At 34.3% G+C, this 21,069-nt stretch overlaps 4 protein-coding genes and 1 long non-coding RNA gene across 6 annotated transcripts; 3 read left to right on the top strand and 2 right to left on the bottom strand.

The window, feature by feature from the left end:
• Positions 1 to 1,189: 1,189 nt before the first annotated feature.
• Positions 1,190 to 2,575, top strand: LOC123221634 (nicotianamine synthase-like). Its single transcript, XM_044644503.1, has one exon. It carries the CDS (start codon positions 1,277 to 1,279, stop codon positions 2,252 to 2,254), a length of 978 nt encoding a protein of 325 aa, XP_044500438.1. The 5' UTR covers positions 1,190 to 1,276; the 3' UTR covers positions 2,255 to 2,575.
• Positions 2,576 to 6,349: 3,774 nt separating this feature from the next.
• LOC123221635 (ATP-dependent Clp protease proteolytic subunit 5, chloroplastic-like) lies at positions 6,350 to 9,787 on the bottom strand. Its single transcript, XM_044644504.1, has 9 exons — positions 9,572 to 9,787; positions 9,222 to 9,347; positions 8,662 to 8,779; positions 8,102 to 8,194; positions 7,611 to 7,656; positions 7,439 to 7,511; positions 7,229 to 7,263; positions 6,988 to 7,076; positions 6,350 to 6,734 (listed from the first exon to the last, which is right to left on the bottom strand). Exons 1-9 carry the CDS (start codon positions 9,691 to 9,693, stop codon positions 6,540 to 6,542), a joined length of 897 nt encoding a protein of 298 aa, XP_044500439.1. The 5' UTR covers positions 9,694 to 9,787; the 3' UTR covers positions 6,350 to 6,539.
• Positions 9,788 to 9,834: 47 nt separating this feature from the next.
• LOC123221636 lies at positions 9,835 to 11,604 on the top strand. Its single transcript, XR_006503276.1, has 2 exons — positions 9,835 to 10,204; positions 11,399 to 11,604. It is a non-coding gene; the product is annotated as an uncharacterized LOC123221636 (long non-coding RNA).
• Positions 11,605 to 12,852: 1,248 nt separating this feature from the next.
• LOC123220147 (RNA polymerase II-associated protein 3-like) lies at positions 12,853 to 18,216 on the bottom strand. 2 transcript variants are annotated; one of them, XM_044642177.1, is made up of 12 exons: positions 18,048 to 18,216; positions 17,573 to 17,671; positions 17,105 to 17,245; positions 16,906 to 17,030; positions 16,603 to 16,724; positions 16,423 to 16,505; positions 15,606 to 15,764; positions 14,754 to 14,891; positions 14,052 to 14,234; positions 13,771 to 13,865; positions 13,573 to 13,670; positions 12,853 to 13,378 (listed from the first exon to the last, which is right to left on the bottom strand). In XM_044642177.1, the coding sequence occupies exons 1-12, from the start codon at positions 18,075 to 18,077 to the stop codon at positions 13,275 to 13,277; spliced, it is 1,377 nt and encodes a 458-aa protein (XP_044498112.1). In that variant the 5' UTR covers positions 18,078 to 18,216; the 3' UTR covers positions 12,853 to 13,274. The 2 variants fall into 2 exon arrangements, with proteins under 2 accessions (XP_044498112.1, XP_044498111.1); XM_044642176.1 differs by having other exon boundaries at positions 14,754 to 14,894.
• A 1,849-nt stretch (positions 18,217 to 20,065) lies between these two features.
• On the top strand, positions 20,066 to 20,748 carry LOC123221769 (putative invertase inhibitor). The gene has a single exon (XM_044644675.1). It carries the CDS (start codon positions 20,082 to 20,084, stop codon positions 20,619 to 20,621), a length of 540 nt encoding a protein of 179 aa, XP_044500610.1. The 5' UTR covers positions 20,066 to 20,081; the 3' UTR covers positions 20,622 to 20,748.
• Positions 20,749 to 21,069: the final 321 nt, after the last annotated feature.

Raw genomic sequence — 21,069 nt, forward strand, 5'->3', positions numbered from 1 at the left:
TATTAATTGTATAGTTTGTATTTGTCAATTATATCCTTATCAAATTCATATAATTTTATTTTTATCGAATCATAAAATTATGTATACTTATTTTTTATATAGAATTTATATATACTAATAATATATCATCATACGATTATGTAATTTAAATTAAAAATAAAACAAGCTTCAATCACATAATAAAACTATGCAATTTAAATAAAACAAGCTTCAATAATACTAAGTGTGTATGCAATATATATATATATATATATATACATGTTTGTATATAATTTAGGTACATAAATAATGTATTATTATATGATTAAATATTTTTTATTTTTAATTTAAAATTATTCAATTACACGATAATATATAATCAATATACTTAAATTATATTAAAAAATATATATACATAGTGTTATTAAAGACGACAAAAGCGACCCAAAAACTTAAAATTCAACCATGTAACTATGCATTTCTTTTATCTTGATAATATGCTACACGGATTGGACATCGATGGCATCTAATTGAGAAATCCTGTTAGCCGAATTACATAACCCTTTGGAATAGACATATTCTGACGAGGCTTGGATGATTCATGAACACAGTAATTTAGTGATTAATACAATAGAGTTATCTGCAATTGATGTGTGACCAATCACATAATTAAATGATTTTTAATTTATAATAAGATAATACCAACTACATGACAATATCATATAAGTGCACATAGGATCGCAAACTGGCAATTGAGTCACAGCACAGTAAACAGGTGACCTATTAAGGTAATGGGACCCTACAAGCGCCCATAAATGATCAGCCCCATCCGAGGATTGCAACTCGTCCTATGCCCCTGAGAGAGTCTTTCAATATCTATTTTTGTGAGGGCTCTTGATCTCTCTGTACGTTTAACCTCATAGTGTCGACATGGGTTGCCAAGATGATGTTTTGGTACAAAAAGTCTGAGAGTTATACGAGCAAATCGCAGGCCTCGAGAGTCTCAAACCCTGCAAAAATGTCAATACTTTGTTCACACAACTAGTCGTCACATGCATGCCACCAAACCCTGCAAAAACTGGCAATTGAGCCACAGCACAGTAAACATGTAACTGAAAACAGGTGACGTAATAAGATAATGGGACCCTACAAGCGCCCATAAATAATCAGCCCCATCCGAGGATTGCAACTCGTCCTATGCCCCTGAAAGAGTCTTTCAATATCTATTTTTGTGAGGGCTCTTGATCTTTCTGTAGGTTTTTTTATTTTTTAATCCCCATAACCTCATAGTGTCGACATGGGTTGCCAAGATGATGTTTTGGTACAAAAAGTCTGTGAGTTATACGAGCAAATCGCAGGCCTTGAGAGTCTCAAACCCTGCAAAAATGTCAATACTTTGTTCACACAACTAGTCGCCACATGCATGCCACCAAACCCTGTTGATGTTACCAAACTTTGCAAAAGGGTTCAAGAAATGAGGTCTAAACTTATCAGACTTTGCGGAGAAGCTGAGGGACTCTTAGAGACTCATTTCTCAACAATTCTAGGATCCTTTGAAAACCCTCTTCAACATCTGAATATTTTCCCTTATTATTCAAACTATCTCAAACTTAGCCAACTTGAATTCTCCATTCTCTCCCGACACTCCTCCCATATCCCCAACAAAGTTGCCTTTGTTGGCTCTGGTCCACTCCCCTTGACTTCTATTGTTTTAGCCACTAACCATCTTACAAAAACGTCTTTTTACAACTTTGATATTGACCCTTCAGCCAATTCCAAAGCTCATGCCTTAGTTTCATCCCATCCTGACCTTTCAAACCGGATGTTCTTTCACACCACTGACATTAAAAATGTTTCCATTGCGTTGAAAGAGTTTGAAGTTGTTTTCTTGGCTGCCTTAGTTGGAATGGACAAGGAGGAAAAGCTTCAAGTCATCGATCATTTGAATAAGTTCATGGCTCCTGGGGCTCTTTTGATGCTGAGGAGTGCTCATGGAGCTCGAGCTTTTCTCTATCCGGTTGTTGATCCTTGTGACCTTAGAGGATTCGAAGTTCTGTCTGTGTTTCATCCCTCTGATGAGGTTATCAATTCAGTAGTGATTGCGCGTAAATATCCAACAATTCCTAAAAATTCATCACGGCTTGAACAGCAACAAGGTGGCCTCAGCAGCAGCCCCATGAAACTGCCTAGCAAATGTTCTGAGATCGAAGCTTTCAATCCCCTCAACCATGGAAACATGATTGATGAATTGACCATTGAAGAGCAACTCTCATGAATTTGATTTAATCCCTTTTCTTATATTATGTGTTCGTGATATGCACGTCCAACATCTAAATATATATGCTATCATTTTGTGTCTTTGCATCTTAATTTATGTATATGGTGAGATGACATGAGTGGATGCTAGCTACATGAATCAAGTTGCTGACAGCATGCCTCTATCTTCTCCTTGTTTGTATTGTATCTTGTACGTGGAGCTTATCTTGCACTTGGTATTTAGTAAGTAAAAAGAAGAAGCAAAAGATATAAAGTCCAAGTGAGAAGACCTTACTGTTTGTTGGGTCGTGCAATTTATTCATATAAATTGTTTTGTCAAGCACCACCAATTGCATTGATAGGCTACCACTGACATGTGGATCTTTATCTGCTAATGTGATATTGGTGAATTGCTTTGTCTTCACTTTGGCCTCTTGTAAGTGTCAGTCTATATCATACACGCTTGAATGAGGACTACCTGCTGCGTCTGTCAGTTTCCTTCAAAAGAATTTGTAATCATTTTTTCAAATATTACGTCATTTCCACTGTCTGTTCATATTTTAGCCAGGTGTTTCAGTCTCATTGGCTAACGTATATATACCATGCTCCTTTAAAATTAATTACCTCTAAAATCCCTCTTTCTAAACATGTGAAAGCACGAGTATACCCATTACATATATAATTTAATATTGAGCCCGGTTTGATTCATGTAAAAACACGAGTATAGCCATTACAGTTTGTAAAATTATGAAGTCTGTAATTTATATACTCATGGTGATGGTGCCATTCGAAGACTCAAAATATAGCAACGAATAAAACCATTAATTTGTTGCCCATATTGTAAAACCATTTCTTCTTCATTCCTTTTCTATTTATTTTCAGAGTAAAAGGTAAACGAACCCACGCGAGTTGTCGATGACTAGAAGCTTCAACTTTGACGAGGTTTGACTGTTCTCCCCCACCATGCACGAAGGCGAGTCGACGACTAAGGATAGCTTCTTCTTCAAGTTCAGTTATTTCTTTGATAAACGACTGTTTCAAGTTCGACTGTTCTCCCCCAATGGACGACAAATGCTTGCTATTTCTTCTTCTATTCTTCAAGGCGAGCTGACGTTTAGTATATCCAAATTTGTTTTTAACTTTTTACTTTTCAATGCTCATTCCATCACCCACTTTTGTTTTACTCTTGCACAAAACTGAAAATCTGATTGAACTGACCGGTCAAAATGGTCTACCGCTTGTTTCAAGCAATTCACCAATATGCTTCAAATGTTGTTCGTATAAGAAACCTTGTGAAAACTACCAATAATACCTGAAACTCGACAATCATTCACACAAAAATAGAACACTTCTTGACTCTTACATCATTAGCAACACATTCAACATAAATCACAATATCACATAAGTAACGCCACATCAGAAACACATCGTTATCTTTACGTTACCAGAGTTCTTCCTTATGCTTATCTCACACAGTCAGCAGTCACATAGAAAATACTCCACATACAAACAACTACCATCTCTTCAACAAAAAAATCCTCCCTGAGGCGTGCTTATCGCATAAAACCAGCAAGAAAGAGAGACAATCACACTGTACACATAACTACTATCTCATCACCAGACTTTACACACAACTACAATTCATCAGGCAATCCCATCATACACACAACTACTATTTCATCAATAGACTTCACACATAGACACAATTCATCAACAAAACCCTCTCAAAAATATTTCAACAAAAACACACCCCACACGATGTCACAAGATCAAGATGATTGACATATCTTTCCATTTTTCTGTTGATATGTCATAAGTTGTATCTGTGAGACATCAGTAACTTTGAGATAGACTAATCAAATTCAGTTTAAGTTTCAGTTTCAGTTTCAGTTTTGCAAATCTAGTTATAGATAAAGGTTTGGTGAATTAGTAAGCCAGTTGATATTTAGAAGCAAATATTGGATTGAGATTGTTTTGCTGTCACCCGTTCTCTAACAAATTATACATCAATCGTAATAAGTTTGGTACGACTATAAAATGCTGAACTAGAAGCCAAAAGACTGATATTCTAATTGACACACCAAGTCACTGTTGGAAATACACAAGGAATTGATATTTGCTAAAATAAACTCCTAAGTCATGCCAATCCAGTAGCCACTTGACTTAAGAGTCGTATATTCAACTTTAGTAGTAGACAAAGATACAACCCTCTATTTATGTGAGCGCTAGTGATCTAGATTATTCCCAAAATATATACAAGACCCATTGGTTGATCTCCTATCTCCAATATTACCAACACAATCAACATTTGTATAAACGTGTATTTGTCAAATTAGAGTCGGTCTAAACATTAACCCATGATGAAAAGTTGCTTAAACATACTTCAGCACCTTTTTACATACTTGTCATTGAAGTTATATAGGTGTTTGAAGAAATTGACATACTTTGTTTACTACAAAACCCAAATCAGGCCTTGTCATGATCAAATATTGTAGGACACCTATGATACTTTTATATAAAGTAGGATCAACAAATAATTCATTATTTCAGGCAAACAGTTTAACCCTAATTGACATTGGTGTAGTAAAGGAACAAGCTTCATGCATCCTGGTTTTGATAAGTAAATTTGAAGCATATTTTGCTCGAGACAAATAAAGGCTTTCACTAGTTCTATGTGCCTCAAACTCTAAAAAATAGTTCAATTCCCCAAATGCTTGAAGGAAAACAAAAAACTCTATTATGTTATATGATTTTATTCATCTTTATGGACTGCTTCGCATTGTCAAGAAACTTGGCCTAAGAATTTTGAAATTAGCCCTACCACATGTTCAAAAACAGAGAGAGGCCACAAAACACAGTATTAAAGAAGAGTGAAGGCATTTGAGATTAAGAAGCTAGGGATCCAGAGAACTCTTCACCAGGGGCAAATATGAACATTGGTACAGGTCTTTAGGCTGACAAGACTAAACACTGTCTTAATCGGGTTGCTTTGGGTCTTGCCTGGTCTACTATCACTATACATTTAGGCTGCCTGTAGAAGTGCATGTTTTATAGAGAATGATTTTGTGGGATGGTATTCATAGTAGGCTGCTTAATTCAATAATATGGATTCTTTGGATCAAAAGCTTCAAAGTTTGATAGTTAAATTCCGCAGAAACTTTTTACTAGTAGATGTCAATCTTAAAAAATACTAGAAAATGGGGTAGAATTGGGAGAAAAAACTTACGATATGAGGGTGATGGGAAGAATTATTGGTGAGGCCTCCGCGCAGGCACCAAACTTTCTCATTAAGTCTGCCATGTGTGTTATTTCCAGTCTTCTGTCAGGTGCAATGGAGGGCCTCTTATGCAACAAATTATAGTGTTTCCCAACCGCCTAACTATAACTACTTTTATTTTAATTACACAAGATCGGGGTTTATAGATTAAAAAAAAAAAAAAACTGAAAAAAATAGAGACATTAATTTAAACCTAAAACTTCAACGCTTTTTATCAAAAAGATTGTAACCACATTGGTGAATTCTGATAAAATATCAACTCAGTAGAGGAATTTAATACAAATTTAGACATCCAACCAGCAACTTTACTTGCTTCTCAAAACACATACATAAATCTCACTTTCCAATTTCCATGGCACAGATCATTACTGTCATTGAGGAGTTTAGCAAGAGAACCTCTACAGAGTGCAGAATGCACCACTTGAATTGTCGCTCTATAATTGGATATAACTACTTCATGTTTCAAAAAATCAAATAAAAGAAAGTGAACTCCATTCATTTTAAGTTCTGGAAAAGAACTACTAAGATCCCAATAATTCGCTCCTAACTATAGCGATGTCATGTTAAGATAAGCAAGTTTAGCCAAACTCAAGGAACAATAAATTTGATCAGAAGCCAGCTTTGCTTAGATCAGAACACACAAAAATAGAAAGTCCTTCCCCTTCTGAAACATCTTCTAGCATTTAGCAACAGAACTTACAAATTACTACATATGTTGGTAAGAGAATTGCAGCTGAGGAAGCTCTCTGTATTTACGAGCAGAAAAATTAACAGAACGGATGCATTACTTTCCTAGCAACACATGATTTTCAAAATTAATTTGTTTTGCCAGTTAAATTGTCATGAACACCAAAATTATTGTATTTCCTCCAGTTCCAAAACTGTATTTGATCATCACTTATACATGAAACTAGCATCATGGATTGTACCATTCAAACATACTCATCAAATAGGAAAAACTATAACTAAAAGTAACTCTAGGAGAGCTACGATTGCATGGTTAAAGTTGAATAGTTCAAATACTTTTTCACTGATCTGCTACTGGCTGGAGAACCTTATGAGGGTTCATGATGACACCATCTATAAGCCCATAGTCTTTGGCTTCTTGCGCACTCATGAAAAAATCACGGTCAGTGTCCTGATTAATCCTCTCAAGACTTTGACCAGTATGGTAAGAGAGGTACCCATTTAAGTTTGCTTTGTGATGTAGCATTTCATTTGCCTGGAAGCAATTATAATTTAGGTTGGTCAATAGAAAATTTAATTGATCAAATAATAGATTTTTGTATTGATGTCCATCAAATATATCATCATAGTCCTACAATAGAGAAACTAGTTTATTTCCTATTATCAATTCCAAAAGGCAATTCTAAGCTTTATAGCTTAAAAGGCTAAGCCTCAATATAAATACACCAAATGGAAAACCAAATGCATGAAACTAGGATTGCCAAGATGCAAAATAGGACAAAAGATACCTGTATATCAACATCACTTTGCCCTCCTTGTGCCCCACCAAGAGGCTGATGGATCATTATCCTTGAGTTTGGCAGACTGTACCTTTTTCCTTCATATTTAGAATTTGCGAAGAAGTTGAAACAAATTAGTTAAATCACAAAGTAAGAACATGTTTGAAAAAGAAAGACCTTCACACAACTAAAAAAAAAAAAATTTCATAGAAACCAAGCCAAAAGACCCAAAACACAGAGATAGCTTTACCTTTGGTGCCACCACTAAGCAGAAAAGCCCCCATGCTGTCATAAGAAAGAAAAGTACTGAGATCATTCATTGTGTTGCAAGTATTTGAAGCAGCATATATACCCTGCTTGTAGATTATTTACATGAAAAGTGTACAAAATACACTATGCGTACAGCCCTGCATATGAATTCTGACAAAAAAGCTCACAAATTTTTGTTACATTTTTTTACCTGGCAGCCAGTCCAACACACACAGTGGAAACATCAGGTCTTATATGCCTCATGGTATCATATACGGCCATACCTATTGAAGCAATTACTTAGTTCTCAGTGACTCAAACATTTAAGAAGAAATGATTAAGCGATTATAATATATATATATATATATATATATATAAAATACCAGCTGTTACTGATCCTCCTGGAGAGTTGACATACATGATAATATCCTAATCAGAAGATGAGATGTTCATTAGTTGGAGAAACACTAAAAACAATGCACAGTTAAAACTTGCAATGGGGGTGGGGAAAACATATTATGAAATTTTATAATGAAAAATATAAGAGTAAATGATATAAAATATATCTAAAAGAAGGTTTTCCAGCGGTGATATATAATTAGGTATAAAGAGAAAAGAGCAAACAATGTAAAAGATTACTACAAAAGGGTTTTCTTGTAGTGATTTATAACAATCATTTACCCATTTCATGTTTTTCTATTTACGCTAGGGATAAGTTTACAATTTTGGAGTGTGGCCTATTTCGAACTAAATTCTCTGTTCCAAATTTCTGCTGCCTTCAGGTGGGTTTTGAAATCAACAGTCTCAAAATGTCATGCACTATGATTTACCCATGCAAAGAAAGAAATGGAAAAAGGAAAATAAAAACACTAACCTTGTTAGGTTCCAAAGCATCAAGATAAAGGAGTTGAGACACAATAATATTTGCCATATCATCATCAACAGGCCCTCCACATCGGATGATCCTCTAAAATTCAATGATATATCAATAAACTAAATTTTCTGTTAGCACTATAATTAGCTCAAAATTCAATCCAAATAATCCCAGTGAAACTGTTACTGTTCGGTTTAATATTTTGGGCCAGGGAGCGCAAAACAGCCCAGCCCAGTATAGGCCAACCATCTATCACATGTATGAAAAGAGAATGAAAGAGGAAGCTGAAGGAGTGGAGTCATTTTGTTCAGATTTGCTGCTAGTTTTAGCTAGGGAGAGAAGAGTCTGTTGTTCTTCACAGGAAGCCTTTGCTCCAGGAAGGATTGACTTCCACTCCTTTGAGGGTCATTCTTTAGTTTAGTTTTTGATTTGGTATTAATGTAAGTTTCCCGCAGATAGTGATGTTCTCATTTGTTGATTCTCTATTTTGCTGGTTTGTGTGTGTATTTATTTTGACTAAAAGCTTAGGTTCTTCTCAGAAACCAATGCCTAAAGCTTACATGTTGAAAGAGCTGGCTGAGCACGTTGTGGAAACGCTCATGCACCATTGGAGAAGGCCCCTGCTCTCCTTGTGCATAAGTAGGAATATACGGTGAAGATGGAACTTCAAGATCATTTCTGTAAGCCAACACAGAAATTTAGCACTACCTAAAAGAATACACAAGAAGAACAATATTCACAGCCCCTGCTCCAAAAAATTAAAATTCTACTGTTATAACAAGAAAGATATTACCCATCGAGAACCAACTCTCTATTTTACCATTCAACTACACTATCCTACCAGCAAATGAACAAATGACTGAAACCAAAATGTACATTATTATCCAATGCAATTCCCATAAGCAAGTTCCTATCCTCTACCATCATCTTCTGGCTGTACGTCTTTGCTTTCACTCTGGTCAATCCAAGACTATACAAACAGAGTAGCATATACAATTTCAAACATCTTCTCTAAGCTCTCACGAAGCTGTCAACAGCTAAAACTTACGAACTATTTCAACAACAGAAAACTCTTATAATTGGCACATACCACACTTGAATTTTCACACAAGAACTTTACCTTATAGACCAAATCCCTTGCCATGAACTTTCGTAGTCTTCAATACTTGAAAACTCACTTGAAAGCAACGCTTTCACTTCATAAGCGCCATATTTCTTTCCTCTGTTACTTGATACAATTGATTTCCTGAGACCACATAAAAAATTAACTTTATTTTTCAATTTTTCGAATTAACAAACAACGTAGAAGTAAAAAAAGAAACTAAAAACTTCATTTTTATTATCTCTTCATCACAATTATTCACGCACACAAAAAGTTAAAGTTAGAATTTTTTTCCATTTTCATTTCGCTTCTATCAGTTTCTAGGAAGCCAAACAGGAACATATGCGAACGTAAACAAAAATGAAAACCTGAATCGCAATCGATTGAAGCGAAGAGCGAGAGAGCGTGAGTGAGAGTCTGTGTGAGAGTTAGGGAAGAGAGAGCCAAAGACGCTGATTGAAGATGACGTAGCAGCACAAGATTGGGCCATCCCCGGGGTAAGTATTGAACTGAAAGTTTTAGCTGAGGTTTAGCGACAGAGAACTGAAGGGAAAAAGGCGATTTGAATTGCGCCTGGCGCATATGGCGTATCTTACCATTTTATCACTTAACGTGCGCAACATTTTTTTATTTTTCTGAAAATTCAAAATTTTATCATATCTAGCCCTGGCCTGTACAAATCTACTACCCTTTTTTTAAATTTATACCACGGAAAATGCACTCGTCCTAAAATGCCCTTGCATTTGGCCAGATTATTAAATCCGTACAAGATGAGTGTACTCGTGAAAAAAACAGGGCAAGCAACCTTGTGAGCAGGCTTTTCAATCCATTTTCATTACACAAAACACACATATTTGCCATTTGAATTTACAACATCAAGAGACAACCAATGCCGATGCATAAACTAAAGTCTACGCACTCATCTCCACCCAGAAAAACTGACGTTGATGTAGTCGTCTCCAACCACAAATGGATGCACTCTGATTGCAATGGTAGACCAAGTGGGTTTTTCTTTCCATTTGGAACAAACATAAATTGTTGATTGATGATGGCTGCATATTTTTGTTAGACTTAGGGTTTGGATATATGAAAAGTTTGAATTTTTTTCATTATATATAAAGGGTTTTCAATTGGAAGCACGTACATACGTTTCTGCTTTATATGTTGGTTGTGATGTGGTTGATTTTGCATGACTTGAATTTGGTTGTAATGTGGAAGAACGGGTAGGTAAGAAAAATTGGGAGTCGCCTACTCTAGGGGAACTCGCCTTTATGTCATTGTTGGATGTTAGATCTAGGGTTTGTAGTTACAAACAAATGATTTTTTTGTGTTTGAAATAATATTATCTATGAATATGCGGTTGATTTATGTTGGTTGTGATATATAAAATTATTTGATTTTAATCGGCTATTGTGAAGAGTCTAGAAGAATAGATAGGTCAGATCGCCTAGTTTAGGTGAGGTCACTTAGTGCTAGGTAACCTCACCTATATACGCTTTTAAACTGTTCATAGTAATTATTTATACAGAGTAATTCATGCATTTGTCATTTTTTAAGAGATTTAGGATGATTATGAGAAAATCTAACGATAAAACCCTAACGAAGGTTGTCGGTGATGAAAATCATTATGGGTGTACTCGATTGTGTGGACAACAACACAAACCCTGTTTGGAGTAGTTTCAAATCGAAAACTGAAAATGATGTATTATACTAGTATAAACCACCGAACTATGAGTAGTGTGATAGTGAAAGTAACGTGGCTAATATTTATGATCTTGATACTTTTAGATAATCAACGCTAACGATAAACATTGTAGCATTCGAGATGCATATGTGATGGCAAGAGAGGCCTAAGGTTTTATTGCCTTTTGATATGATATCTTTAGTCCAAGCCTGGTTGGCATAAGTATAGAGTACACCTTATAAATAACTGTCGAGATATTACTTACTTTCACCAAACATTCGAGATATCAACATATATCACTAGGTACTAGTCATCTGAGATGACACTGTCACTGAGTAATGGATGTCAAGTGTCAAGATAACTTGGATGAACATCTGAGATACTGAAAAAACATTTGTGTGACCACAAATTGAGAAATAAATAACACGTATAAATTATTGGATATGGATATGTGTATTATCTACTTATTGATTGTGTTTCAATCACGTGTTCTATTTGTGTGGTTTTGTAGGTAGAGTTTTGGAGCAGTGGGTCAACTCATAGTAGAGCATGAGAGCAAGGGCAATTTCATCATTTTTATTATGATTGAATGTTTTATGTATTTTGAGCTTTTCATTTCTATTTATGCATATTCAATCTATGATTTGGACTTTTCGGATTTATATAATTGAACTTTCATGCAATAATTAATACATTTTTAAGATGGTAAGATTTTCATCATGGCTAGACATGCACTTTTAAGATTGTAAGATTTTCATCATGGCTAGACATGTCCTTGCATCGTTGGCATGAATCACTTACTTTAAAAACACAGCACCAATTCCAAAAGGCTGCATGGGTGAGACATGACTAATGCACAGTTTGGTGTCCGGCTTCATTTCTTTAGGAGTCGGGCGTTCCATATAAAGTCCATTGTTTGGGAATAGACTAAACCTTGGGCGGGAATAAGTCTTTTGACTATTTTAACACCTGAAACAACATAACAAGAGAATCTATCTATATTAGGCCAAATGACTATTTCCTACCAAGTTTTAGACCAATCTTAGCACACACATGACAAAAAGAAAACCCAAACACCCACTCATACGCTAATTGCTGATAAAATTTTTAATTACAGATAGGGGTAAAATCCTATTTTTACCACTAAACTCTAAAACCTTAAAAATTAATATCATTTCTCCTCTAAATTTTAAAAATTAACATTTCAACTTTATTCTTAACGTTTGAAAAGTTTAGATTTTACCCTTAAAACTTGTTTCCCTTCTCCAGCCACTATCTCCATCTCCGACGACCATCGAATCCACTTTAAACTGTTGTGGTCAAAGTCTTCTCATCTCTTCGACCACGAAATAGTCCTCCTTTCACCGATCCTGGTTCAAGGAAACTTAACTCTCATCCCCTAAATTAATAAGTTTTTTGTGAGAGGAATATAAGGGTTGCAAAGATACTTTCAATGAATTGTCGACAATTTTTGATGAAATAGTCGGCCATTTAGCTAGGCCAAATTGACTAAACATACGTAAGAAAAGCAAAGAGCTTATTCGTAATAATTTTTTTGTACCCCTTACAATACTGTCAAATTTTCATTTTAAGGGGATAACATAGTTTTAAGGAAATGTGATTATGTCAAACTTTAGGGGTTAACATGTGATTAACCCCAACTTCAAATTTATACTAATGATGGAGGTGGGATACAAGAAATGGACCAATATTGTTTGATTTCTGACTGAAAATTATCTTGGAAGACCAAAAAGCTTGAGCAGAATCATTATGGGCAACCCCCTTTCTCCAGATATAGAATTAATTCACAGGTAAAAAATATGGGTCAGTTAAGTAGTAACTATCACTAACTTGGTGTTCCAATTTCCAACAGGAGAGCAAGGAAAATAAAGAATTCATCTCTTGGGCGTAATCTAGGATTTTCTACAACTTGAAAAAATATTTAGTAGTAAAGAAAACCCAGAATACTCCATCTAGAATACACTAGATCAATTTTTGTATTTATATCCATGATCGTACTAGCATATTAACGATTCCTTTGAAGTGGGGTTTCAAAAACATTCAATGACAAAAATGAGTAACAATTGACTTTGACAATCAACCACCAACAACCCCACTGTGGTTTTCCAGAGTCATATTTTATCCATGTCTAAGATCACGTTCAACCTACCACCAGTGTCTAACTTTGAATTTCATAGACTATACTTCACAAATTTTGGAATATAAACATGAGCTCAGTGGACCTATAAAGGGAAATCGTCCTGCTAGGACAACATTGCCACCGATTAATTAGTTTACCAACATAAATGGGGAAAATTGCCACATCGCAAGTTCAAGAGAGACAAACCAAATAGCTCAGAACATCTCTTGGACATCCATAAGGACCATTACCGATTGAGACAGTACTTTGAACGCAAATTATCAAGAATCTCAGCATGCTCAATTGGAGTAGCTTCATTGCAAAATGTTTCATCCCATATTCTCTGGAGATCTGTTAAAAGGGGGTTATGGGATCAGTACAATGATATTCATAATGCACTTCAAGTTATGATATCAATCTAAGTCATCATGTTCAATGTGAAAAGAGTAGTGGAGATAGTGGTTTGCTCCACCGAAAATCTATGGTGGCTATATGTAAACCATCTAGGGGATTTGACACAACAAAGTTAATTTATGAGAGCATACCAGCTTTATCTTTTGATGAAAGGCACATGATGAGCATGTCAAATCTAGGGACCTTGGTTAAATTTTCGAGATATTTGACCGCCAAATCTATTTCTTCACTGCAAACAGAATTAACCATAGGGGAAACAAGCATCTAATTAAAGCTCAAACAAAGTTTAAGCCACTGAGACATACAAAAGAGATCAGAACTCTACTTACTTAAAAAAGGTGGCAACTGTGTTAATGATGCCCATTAGTATTGGAGCAGACAAGGCATTTTTAAATATCTGTGGCAGCGCAGCTGGAGAAGTGGCCTAATGTTTCGAAAATAAAGGAGGAATGTCAATGGTAATAATAAACGAATGAATCAAATGAAATAATCTATTAAAAAGGACTGTCAATGTGTTGATGGCACTTGATTCAACATGTACTAAATAATTTAGAAACTGCAGACACGCACAGTTGAAACATTTGCTAAATAGCAATGTTTGTTTGCATACCTTCAACAGACATGCCTGTAAGGTGCAATCACCAGAGAAGCCTCGCCAAGAAACCTCAAATTCATAAGCTGATTTTGGAGGTTTGATGTTTTTTGCAGCTTCAGCAATGGCTCGAGATGCTGCACGAGAAGCAAGTTCATGCACAGATAGGTTCAAGTCTTGTTTTCTGGTTCCATGATTCCTCTACAAAGAATGGTAAGAGCTCATTGCCAAGTAACAAGAAAGGATAAAAGTACAACAGTGATGGGTGTAAAAGAAATAAAGAATTTGACAAAAAAAAATGAGGAACTCAATCTTAACTGAGTTCAATATCATAAAAGATGATTGATTGAACAGTCCTCTAAAGAGAGATTATAAGATATATCAAGGACAAAACTAAGAAAAAAAATTATAATAAAATCTAACACACTAGTCATTTTATAAGTTGGGTTATAGTATTTGGAAGTATTTAGAAAAGAACATTAACCATACACTTGTCATAGAAAAGAATGCCCTGACCAGATTGTATGCATCAAAATACCAATAGTCAAATAAAGAAATGTAGTTAAATGCTTTTTGCTTTCCGAAGAATCATGACAAAGATGCATTTTCATGTGATCATATTTGGAGGTCATTAATCAGGAAAGACTAGCAACTCTCATAACTAGTTCCAAGAGAGAGATTATGAGAGAAAACTTGACTTGCAAGGAACTAACATTATACCTTCTCCAAACCGAAACGTTGTATACCATCTGCTTGAGAACCATCTTGTTGACCTTTAGCTCTGCTTTTAGCTCCAATCCTCCGGTCTCCAATTTCTTCCACGGAAAGAGTTCTTACAGTATTCTCTCCATTACTTACCTGCTATACAGTTACTTTTAGGAAAATAGAGATCATTCAATAAATTGTCCTAATTAAAAAAAAAAGCCAAAAATTTCCTTTTAACTTTATAGTCGGAAGATGCAATCTCCAAAACGTTTTTGTTTCAACTAAATCCACGAATTGACCAGTAGTTTCATATCAAAATTCTCATAGTGCTGAGAAAATTAGAAAAGCTCATCAACTACTCTCTGGGAAATTGTAGGCGCATTGTAGGATATTTCATTACTTTTGATTGTAGCCTAGGATGGTTAGAGACATGAAATCAGAATTGCTAAAACTCAAAAAAAGAAGAGTTGTAGGGGTAATGGCAAATCAAAAGTCATCATTATCCCGGATAAAGTTCTTACGTACTTATTATTAGACTGAGGAACTTCATCTATATATTAATAAAAAAGAAAAATAAAAGAGAACACAGCATGACCAATTAATTTGATGTTATCAGTTCATCCATTTACTTGAAAGAAAAAGATCTAGAGTGTACTTGTTCCACAATAGAATAGGTTTATGAATTTTTATGAAGAATATCCATTTATTCTTCCTTTTCTGCATATCCCAACCACTCACAGGTCCTTTATTTGCAAGAATTTTTGTTTAACTTCGATGAGTAATTACAGCAAATTATATATAATATATATCCATAAATGTTAGCTTTGCCATTTTCCTCTCATAAATGCAACAGCCAAGAGCAGATACCTTAGCATGATTTTCTTTAACTGCTACCACTCCAGTCTTCTGAGTGGTATTTGGAACAGCGCAGACCTCATCTCTGTTCACTTTAATTCCAGGATTTCCAACTTTCTGCATCCCTTGTACAGAGCTTTTAATTTTTCCAGATGCCTTCTGAAGAATCTCCTGGAGGAACCAATAGCAATATTTCCAAAGAATTAGAATTACATTAATATAAAAGCATATAAAAAAATTCATCATAATCATTTAGGCATGGGAGAAACTAAGAAACTAAATTATCCTATTGAGCTAAACAAAAGTGCATCTCATCAATTCAGTATCACAAAAAAGGGAATGGAAAGCCAAAAGTTTGAGTTCCATCCATAATTATTGTATAGCAATTCTCCCACCATCTTCTCTAGATGATACAAACACTATATCAGTTAAACACAAAGCATCTAAGTTACATTCAGTCAGCAAATCACGTTTGGAAATGCACAATACACAATATATGTTGATCCCAGTTTATGAAACTGGTTAAGATTAAATTCTAACTCTACATGAGGACAATTGTTAAAAACATAGCAATAACAATCAAAGAAGAAAACAACTCACACCAGAAATGCCTAGGATGCCACTCTTAAAACAAGTAATGGCCACGTCTATCAGTATATGACAAACTCTAGCATGACATAATAGAACTTTTTCAATCAAGTTACCAATTTCGCATGAATACCATTAATTGGAAAATTATAACAAGAAAACCAGTATCTCTGCATTAGAAGTAGGTCAAATGCCAACAAGTAGAAGTGATCAAATGAATTCCACACAGTAAGATCCTTACTTTCTCATACAGAGATTTGACCTCAGCATATTGTTTTTTGACTTCTTGGTTTTGAGGCTCCAACCTTAAGGCTAACTCTGAATCTGCAATTGGCTATAATCACCATGTCAGACATCAAAATCACAAAAGGATCAATGCATTGATTATTATGAACCATGATGATGGAAGAACTAAACATACCCTCTATGGACTCTTTAAGCTTCCCAAGTTCTTTTCTAGCTGTAGCTCGACGTGAGTAAGCTTTTATGTAGTGATCATCCAGGTTTAAGGCCTCCGTACAGTCATCCTCAGCTTCCTGAAATCTAATGAACGAGAGATAGAAAACAAACAGAAAACTAAAAATCTTGATTTCATATTTGATGTATCAAACCCATCCAGTCAAGGAGGGAAACCTATACTGTAACACAGCAATGAAAACCAGGAATAGAACTAAAAAATTCTGGCAGTTCAAATATACTTTAGTGAATGTCTAATATAACTTGCCTCTTGATTTTAAGAAAGGCCATAGCCCTATTTGCATAGGCTACAGCGGTGGGTGACAGAGCAATGCTCCTTGAATAACAGTCAATAGCTTCTTTAAACTTCTTCTGCTTGAAATACTCATTACCCTGCAAATTCAACACTTGTAAACAACATGATTAAATGAGAACCATTAGAATCATACTCACAGATAAATTCCTACCAGTTCCTTCTCTGAAGTAGCATCTGGTAGACTCTCTTCAGTCATTAAACTACTTGATATGCGACTAAATGCATCATAGTTCTTAAAATAAGAATTCACCGTAGAATCATTTCCGCATGGTCTAAGCTTTTCACCAACTTTCTGAGGCACAAAACCTTTAGATTAGCCCAGAACTGCATCTATACTATACAGTACAGTAATATTCACATATCTTAATCACCCACCGGTCCACCAAGATGCACAAACAACCGCACATGCCACTATCTCCTACTCCAAGAGTCTAATAAAATAACTAAGGACAGCTATTCACGCACCCTAATTCAAAACTACACACCACTAACAATGTTCTATGCTGTTGAAGATTTGACCTCAGTATCATGTAGTTGGATGCTAAAGCTCGTTATACAACAAATACAAGCAGCAAGACAAACACCGTTATTGGAACTAATAGCGTGAAACGCAAATTACCAAATTATCTTTTTGAGAAGCTTGAGGCTTCATTCTTTTGTCTTTGTCTTTGAGTGAAAATTCCCAGTCCTGCAAGTCATTCAAAAAACCCTGGAAATCCTGGAAGAAAGTAACAAATTTACCTATATCATAAACACCTCTTATTCAAAATTAAAAAACCATAAATAATACTTATAAATGAATATATTTAAAGCACATTAACAATAAAACACTCAGCTTAATCTTTAACTAAGCAATTTAAAAACTTATCCCAAAAAAAAAAAAAAAAAACTCAGCAATTTAAAATTAAACTTACGATAACTTCTTTAAACAAGAACAAAGAAAATAAAAAAGAATTATTATTTATCTTAACAGAAAGCGACATAAGTAACTTCATTTCGTATTCTTCTGTTTTCTCGGAAATCAAACAGCGCATGAACAAACTGGTAAATTGAGATGATTAAGAAAAAAAATAACAGAATAATTAATTGTTTACCAGCGCTTGATCGCGAGTGTGCTTAGACATGGCAAGAGTGAAAGCTGAGCTCTGTTCTGGCTTCGACGTTTCTCGAAATATTAGTTCGTAATGATAAGGGCGGTCTTCTGTAATTAGATTTTGGGCGTCTTCTTGAGGCCCATCAAAACCCGAACTCCATCTAATATATTTGTCGTCCTTTTGATAGGTACAAGAACTACATGTCGTAGGTAGCTTTGGTTTTGGACCATCATATCACTTGGCTTTATAATAATAAAAAATTACTATAAAGATAAATTTTTTAAAATACTACTAGATAAAAATTATTAATATATTATATACAAATTTGTTACTATAAATAATTATTATATTTTGTTGGATTTAATAAAATAATATTAAAATGTTATTTTACATAAATATCTGTTAATATAATTATTTTAAAATATTTTTCATGTCGTTTATTATATTAATTGAAAATACGACTATTTTTGTATTAAAAAAATTAATAGGGGTAAAATTATCATAAAATCAATATTATTTAAGTAATATTTTAATATATAAAATGAAGGTGTTAATTAAATTATTATTTATATTACCTACTACATTATCATTAGTAATAAAATATTACCGAAATTTTTATCACCTACAAAATAAATAAAGTAATATCAGTAATAAAAAATAGATTAACATAATAATCTTTATATACTCTAACCAAACCTGTTAGGATAAATGAAGAAGCTAACACTTAGTATCAAATCATTTTTTTATAGACAATTTAGGAACAAACAGTTGTATCGACAAGGCATCATTTATCTAATGAAGAAGGGGAGTTGATACTTAGGCTAAGTCAAGTCGATGACATGCATTATTGATCTAATGAATAAAACAAGTTGTGTCAACAAGACGTTATGATGGATCAAGTCGCTATAATAGGGATATCGTGCACACATGCATTGCATTTATTGTAAGGTCGAGACGTCATTTTTTATGACATATTTCTAAGCAAAGATATCATTCATCCATCCAATTATTGTTGAAAAGTGAAGAATTTTCAAAACCTTATTTACACTTTAAAAATTGGAAGGTAGATGCTCTTTAGTCAAAACTTCTCTTTAGTCAAATTTACGAATTCAACACCACAAAAGTGACTGGTAATCAAATAACAATAAGTTATTCGATTAACATTCAAACATGTTACCTATATGCGAGTCGATTTGAATGTAGATAATGGGAAGAAAACTAAGCAATCGCTATTGTTCTCATTATCTCCTTACAATACAATCTATGTTTTCTATTATCATAAGATCACTTTCTATGATAAAGTCAATTACAATTGGAATGCAATTACTCTCATACTATTTTGAAAGTTTACAATCACCTAATGGTAACAAAAATTATAAGGATCCGATGTATTATGACTTTTGTCTTAAATTACACATGTAACCCTAGCCTATTCTCCTATAAATTCAAGATCATACAAAGGTTTAGAGACCATATTTTTAGTATCATACTATAATTATGTTAAGATTTATTCAAACTATTCAACAACATAACTGTAGATGTAAGCTTCCAAGCAACATATCAAACGACATTAAAAGCTTCCAACTGCTCATAATCTCTTGCATTAAATTTCATCATTGTTCAGTGTACTTCTCATTGGTGCAATTTTCAACATCAATAAGACTAAAATTACCATTTTACTAACATTAATGAAAAATAACAAAGCCAAGGTAAAATGGTATTAGTTATATATTTTTCAAACTTTGAGGGTCCATTTGCACAAGGTCCAAACAATAATCTTCCCAATGTAAAACTTAAGAGTAGTCCAATATTATCCCAAAAGTTTTGTTTGACCAAATAAACAGTCAAAATTCTTCCCGAAAAAAGTTGATCTTGTAATTTCCAAGACCCAACTAAAAAGGTAAACTTGTGACAAAGCGCTTCTCTCTTGCAAGCATGGTATTAACACAAATGCCCTAATCACCTCTACAAATACCTCCCGCACAAGAAAAGAAAACCCATAAAATCATTTGACAATATAATTCTAGCAAAGCCATGAACACTTTTTCAATACCCCACTTTGTTCTTCTTGTCATCACCTTCATGCCATTGCAAATTTTATGCAAGGATCAATCACTCAAAGGCATCGATTTGATCACAAAAACATGTGAAAATTCAAGGTTCAGGACGCTCTGCATTGCTGCTCTAACATCTGATAGTGAGAGCAAATCAGCCAATCTGCAAGATCTTGCAAAAATTTCTCTAAAGCTCGCCCTGTCGAATGCCAGTGAAACAAACCATTACATCTCCGAATTGGTGGGCAAAACAAAGGACGCATACATGCAACAATGTCTGCAAGATTGCTCAAAGAACTACAAGCAAGCGGCTGAGCAGATTAAAGACTCCATGAAGGCTTTGAGTTCTAAAGGTTTTGAAAAGGTCAAGACTTGGGTTAATGGTGCCATGAGCAATGCCGAGTCCTGTCAAGATGGTTTCCATAAGAAAAAAGGTTATAAATGCCCAATTAGTCCGATGAATAAGTTCTTCAGCCAGCTCTGTAGCATTTCGTTATCCATCACAAATCTTTTTGATTAATGTTCTGGGAAGTACTGGAAACAGTCTTCACAGCTAAATTTTTACTAAAAATTTTGGGATGATTTATGGTCAGTAACCACATTTTTATGTTTACAATGTTAATGGAAGTCTGGCCTTTTGAGTTAAATGGACATTTTTATCTTAATTTTATGCTGCAAATTTTGACACAGGTAGAATCTGGATCAAAAAGTACATAACCCAGGAAAATATACAAAACTTTAAGTTGAGAAAATGTTATCCAATAACATTGGAGCACATGTCCATATAATTTCCTCTTGTAAGAAAACAGTGACAAGGCTCAAGCAGAAAGGATAGAAATTTTGTTATATGCACATATAAAATCTTAGAAACCATGGCATATGGGTTTCCAAGAAGAACTCTGTGCAACATTGAAATAAAAATCTACATGATTTTTGTTTAAATGGTTACAAAAAATAATTTTGTAAGA

The sequence above is a fragment of the Mangifera indica genome, chromosome 7 (genome assembly GCF_011075055.1).
Source record: "Mangifera indica cultivar Alphonso chromosome 7, CATAS_Mindica_2.1, whole genome shotgun sequence".
In the NCBI taxonomy this organism is placed as follows: domain Eukaryota; kingdom Viridiplantae; phylum Streptophyta; class Magnoliopsida; order Sapindales; family Anacardiaceae; genus Mangifera; species Mangifera indica.

Coding starts and splice junctions, on each gene's coding strand:
- LOC123221634 (XM_044644503.1), top strand. CDS start 1,277: ATGGGTTGCCAAGATGATGTTTTGGTACAAAAAGTCTGTGAGTTATAC.
- LOC123221635 (XM_044644504.1), bottom strand. CDS start 9,693: ATGGCCCAATCTTGTGCTGCTACGTCATCTTCAATCAGCGTCTTTGGC. Junction 7,264..7,438: donor TGTGTTGGACTGGCTGCCAG/GTAAAAAAATGT, acceptor TTCTTATGACAG/CATGGGGGCTTTTCTGCTTA. Junction 7,077..7,228: donor GCTTAGTGGTGGCACCAAAG/GTAAAGCTATCT, acceptor CTAAATATGAAG/GAAAAAGGTACAGTCTGCCA.
- LOC123220147 (XM_044642176.1), bottom strand. CDS start 18,077: ATGTCTAAGCACACTCGCGATCAAGCGCTG. Junction 17,031..17,104: donor CTACTTCAGAGAAGGAACTG/GTAGGAATTTAT, acceptor TTGAATTTGCAG/GGTAATGAGTATTTCAAGCA. Junction 14,235..14,753: donor AACGTTTCGGTTTGGAGAAG/GTATAATGTTAG, acceptor CATTCTTTGTAG/AGGAATCATGGAACCAGAAA.
- LOC123221769 (XM_044644675.1), top strand. CDS start 20,082: ATGAACACTTTTTCAATACCCCACTTTGTTCTTCTTGTCATCACCTTC.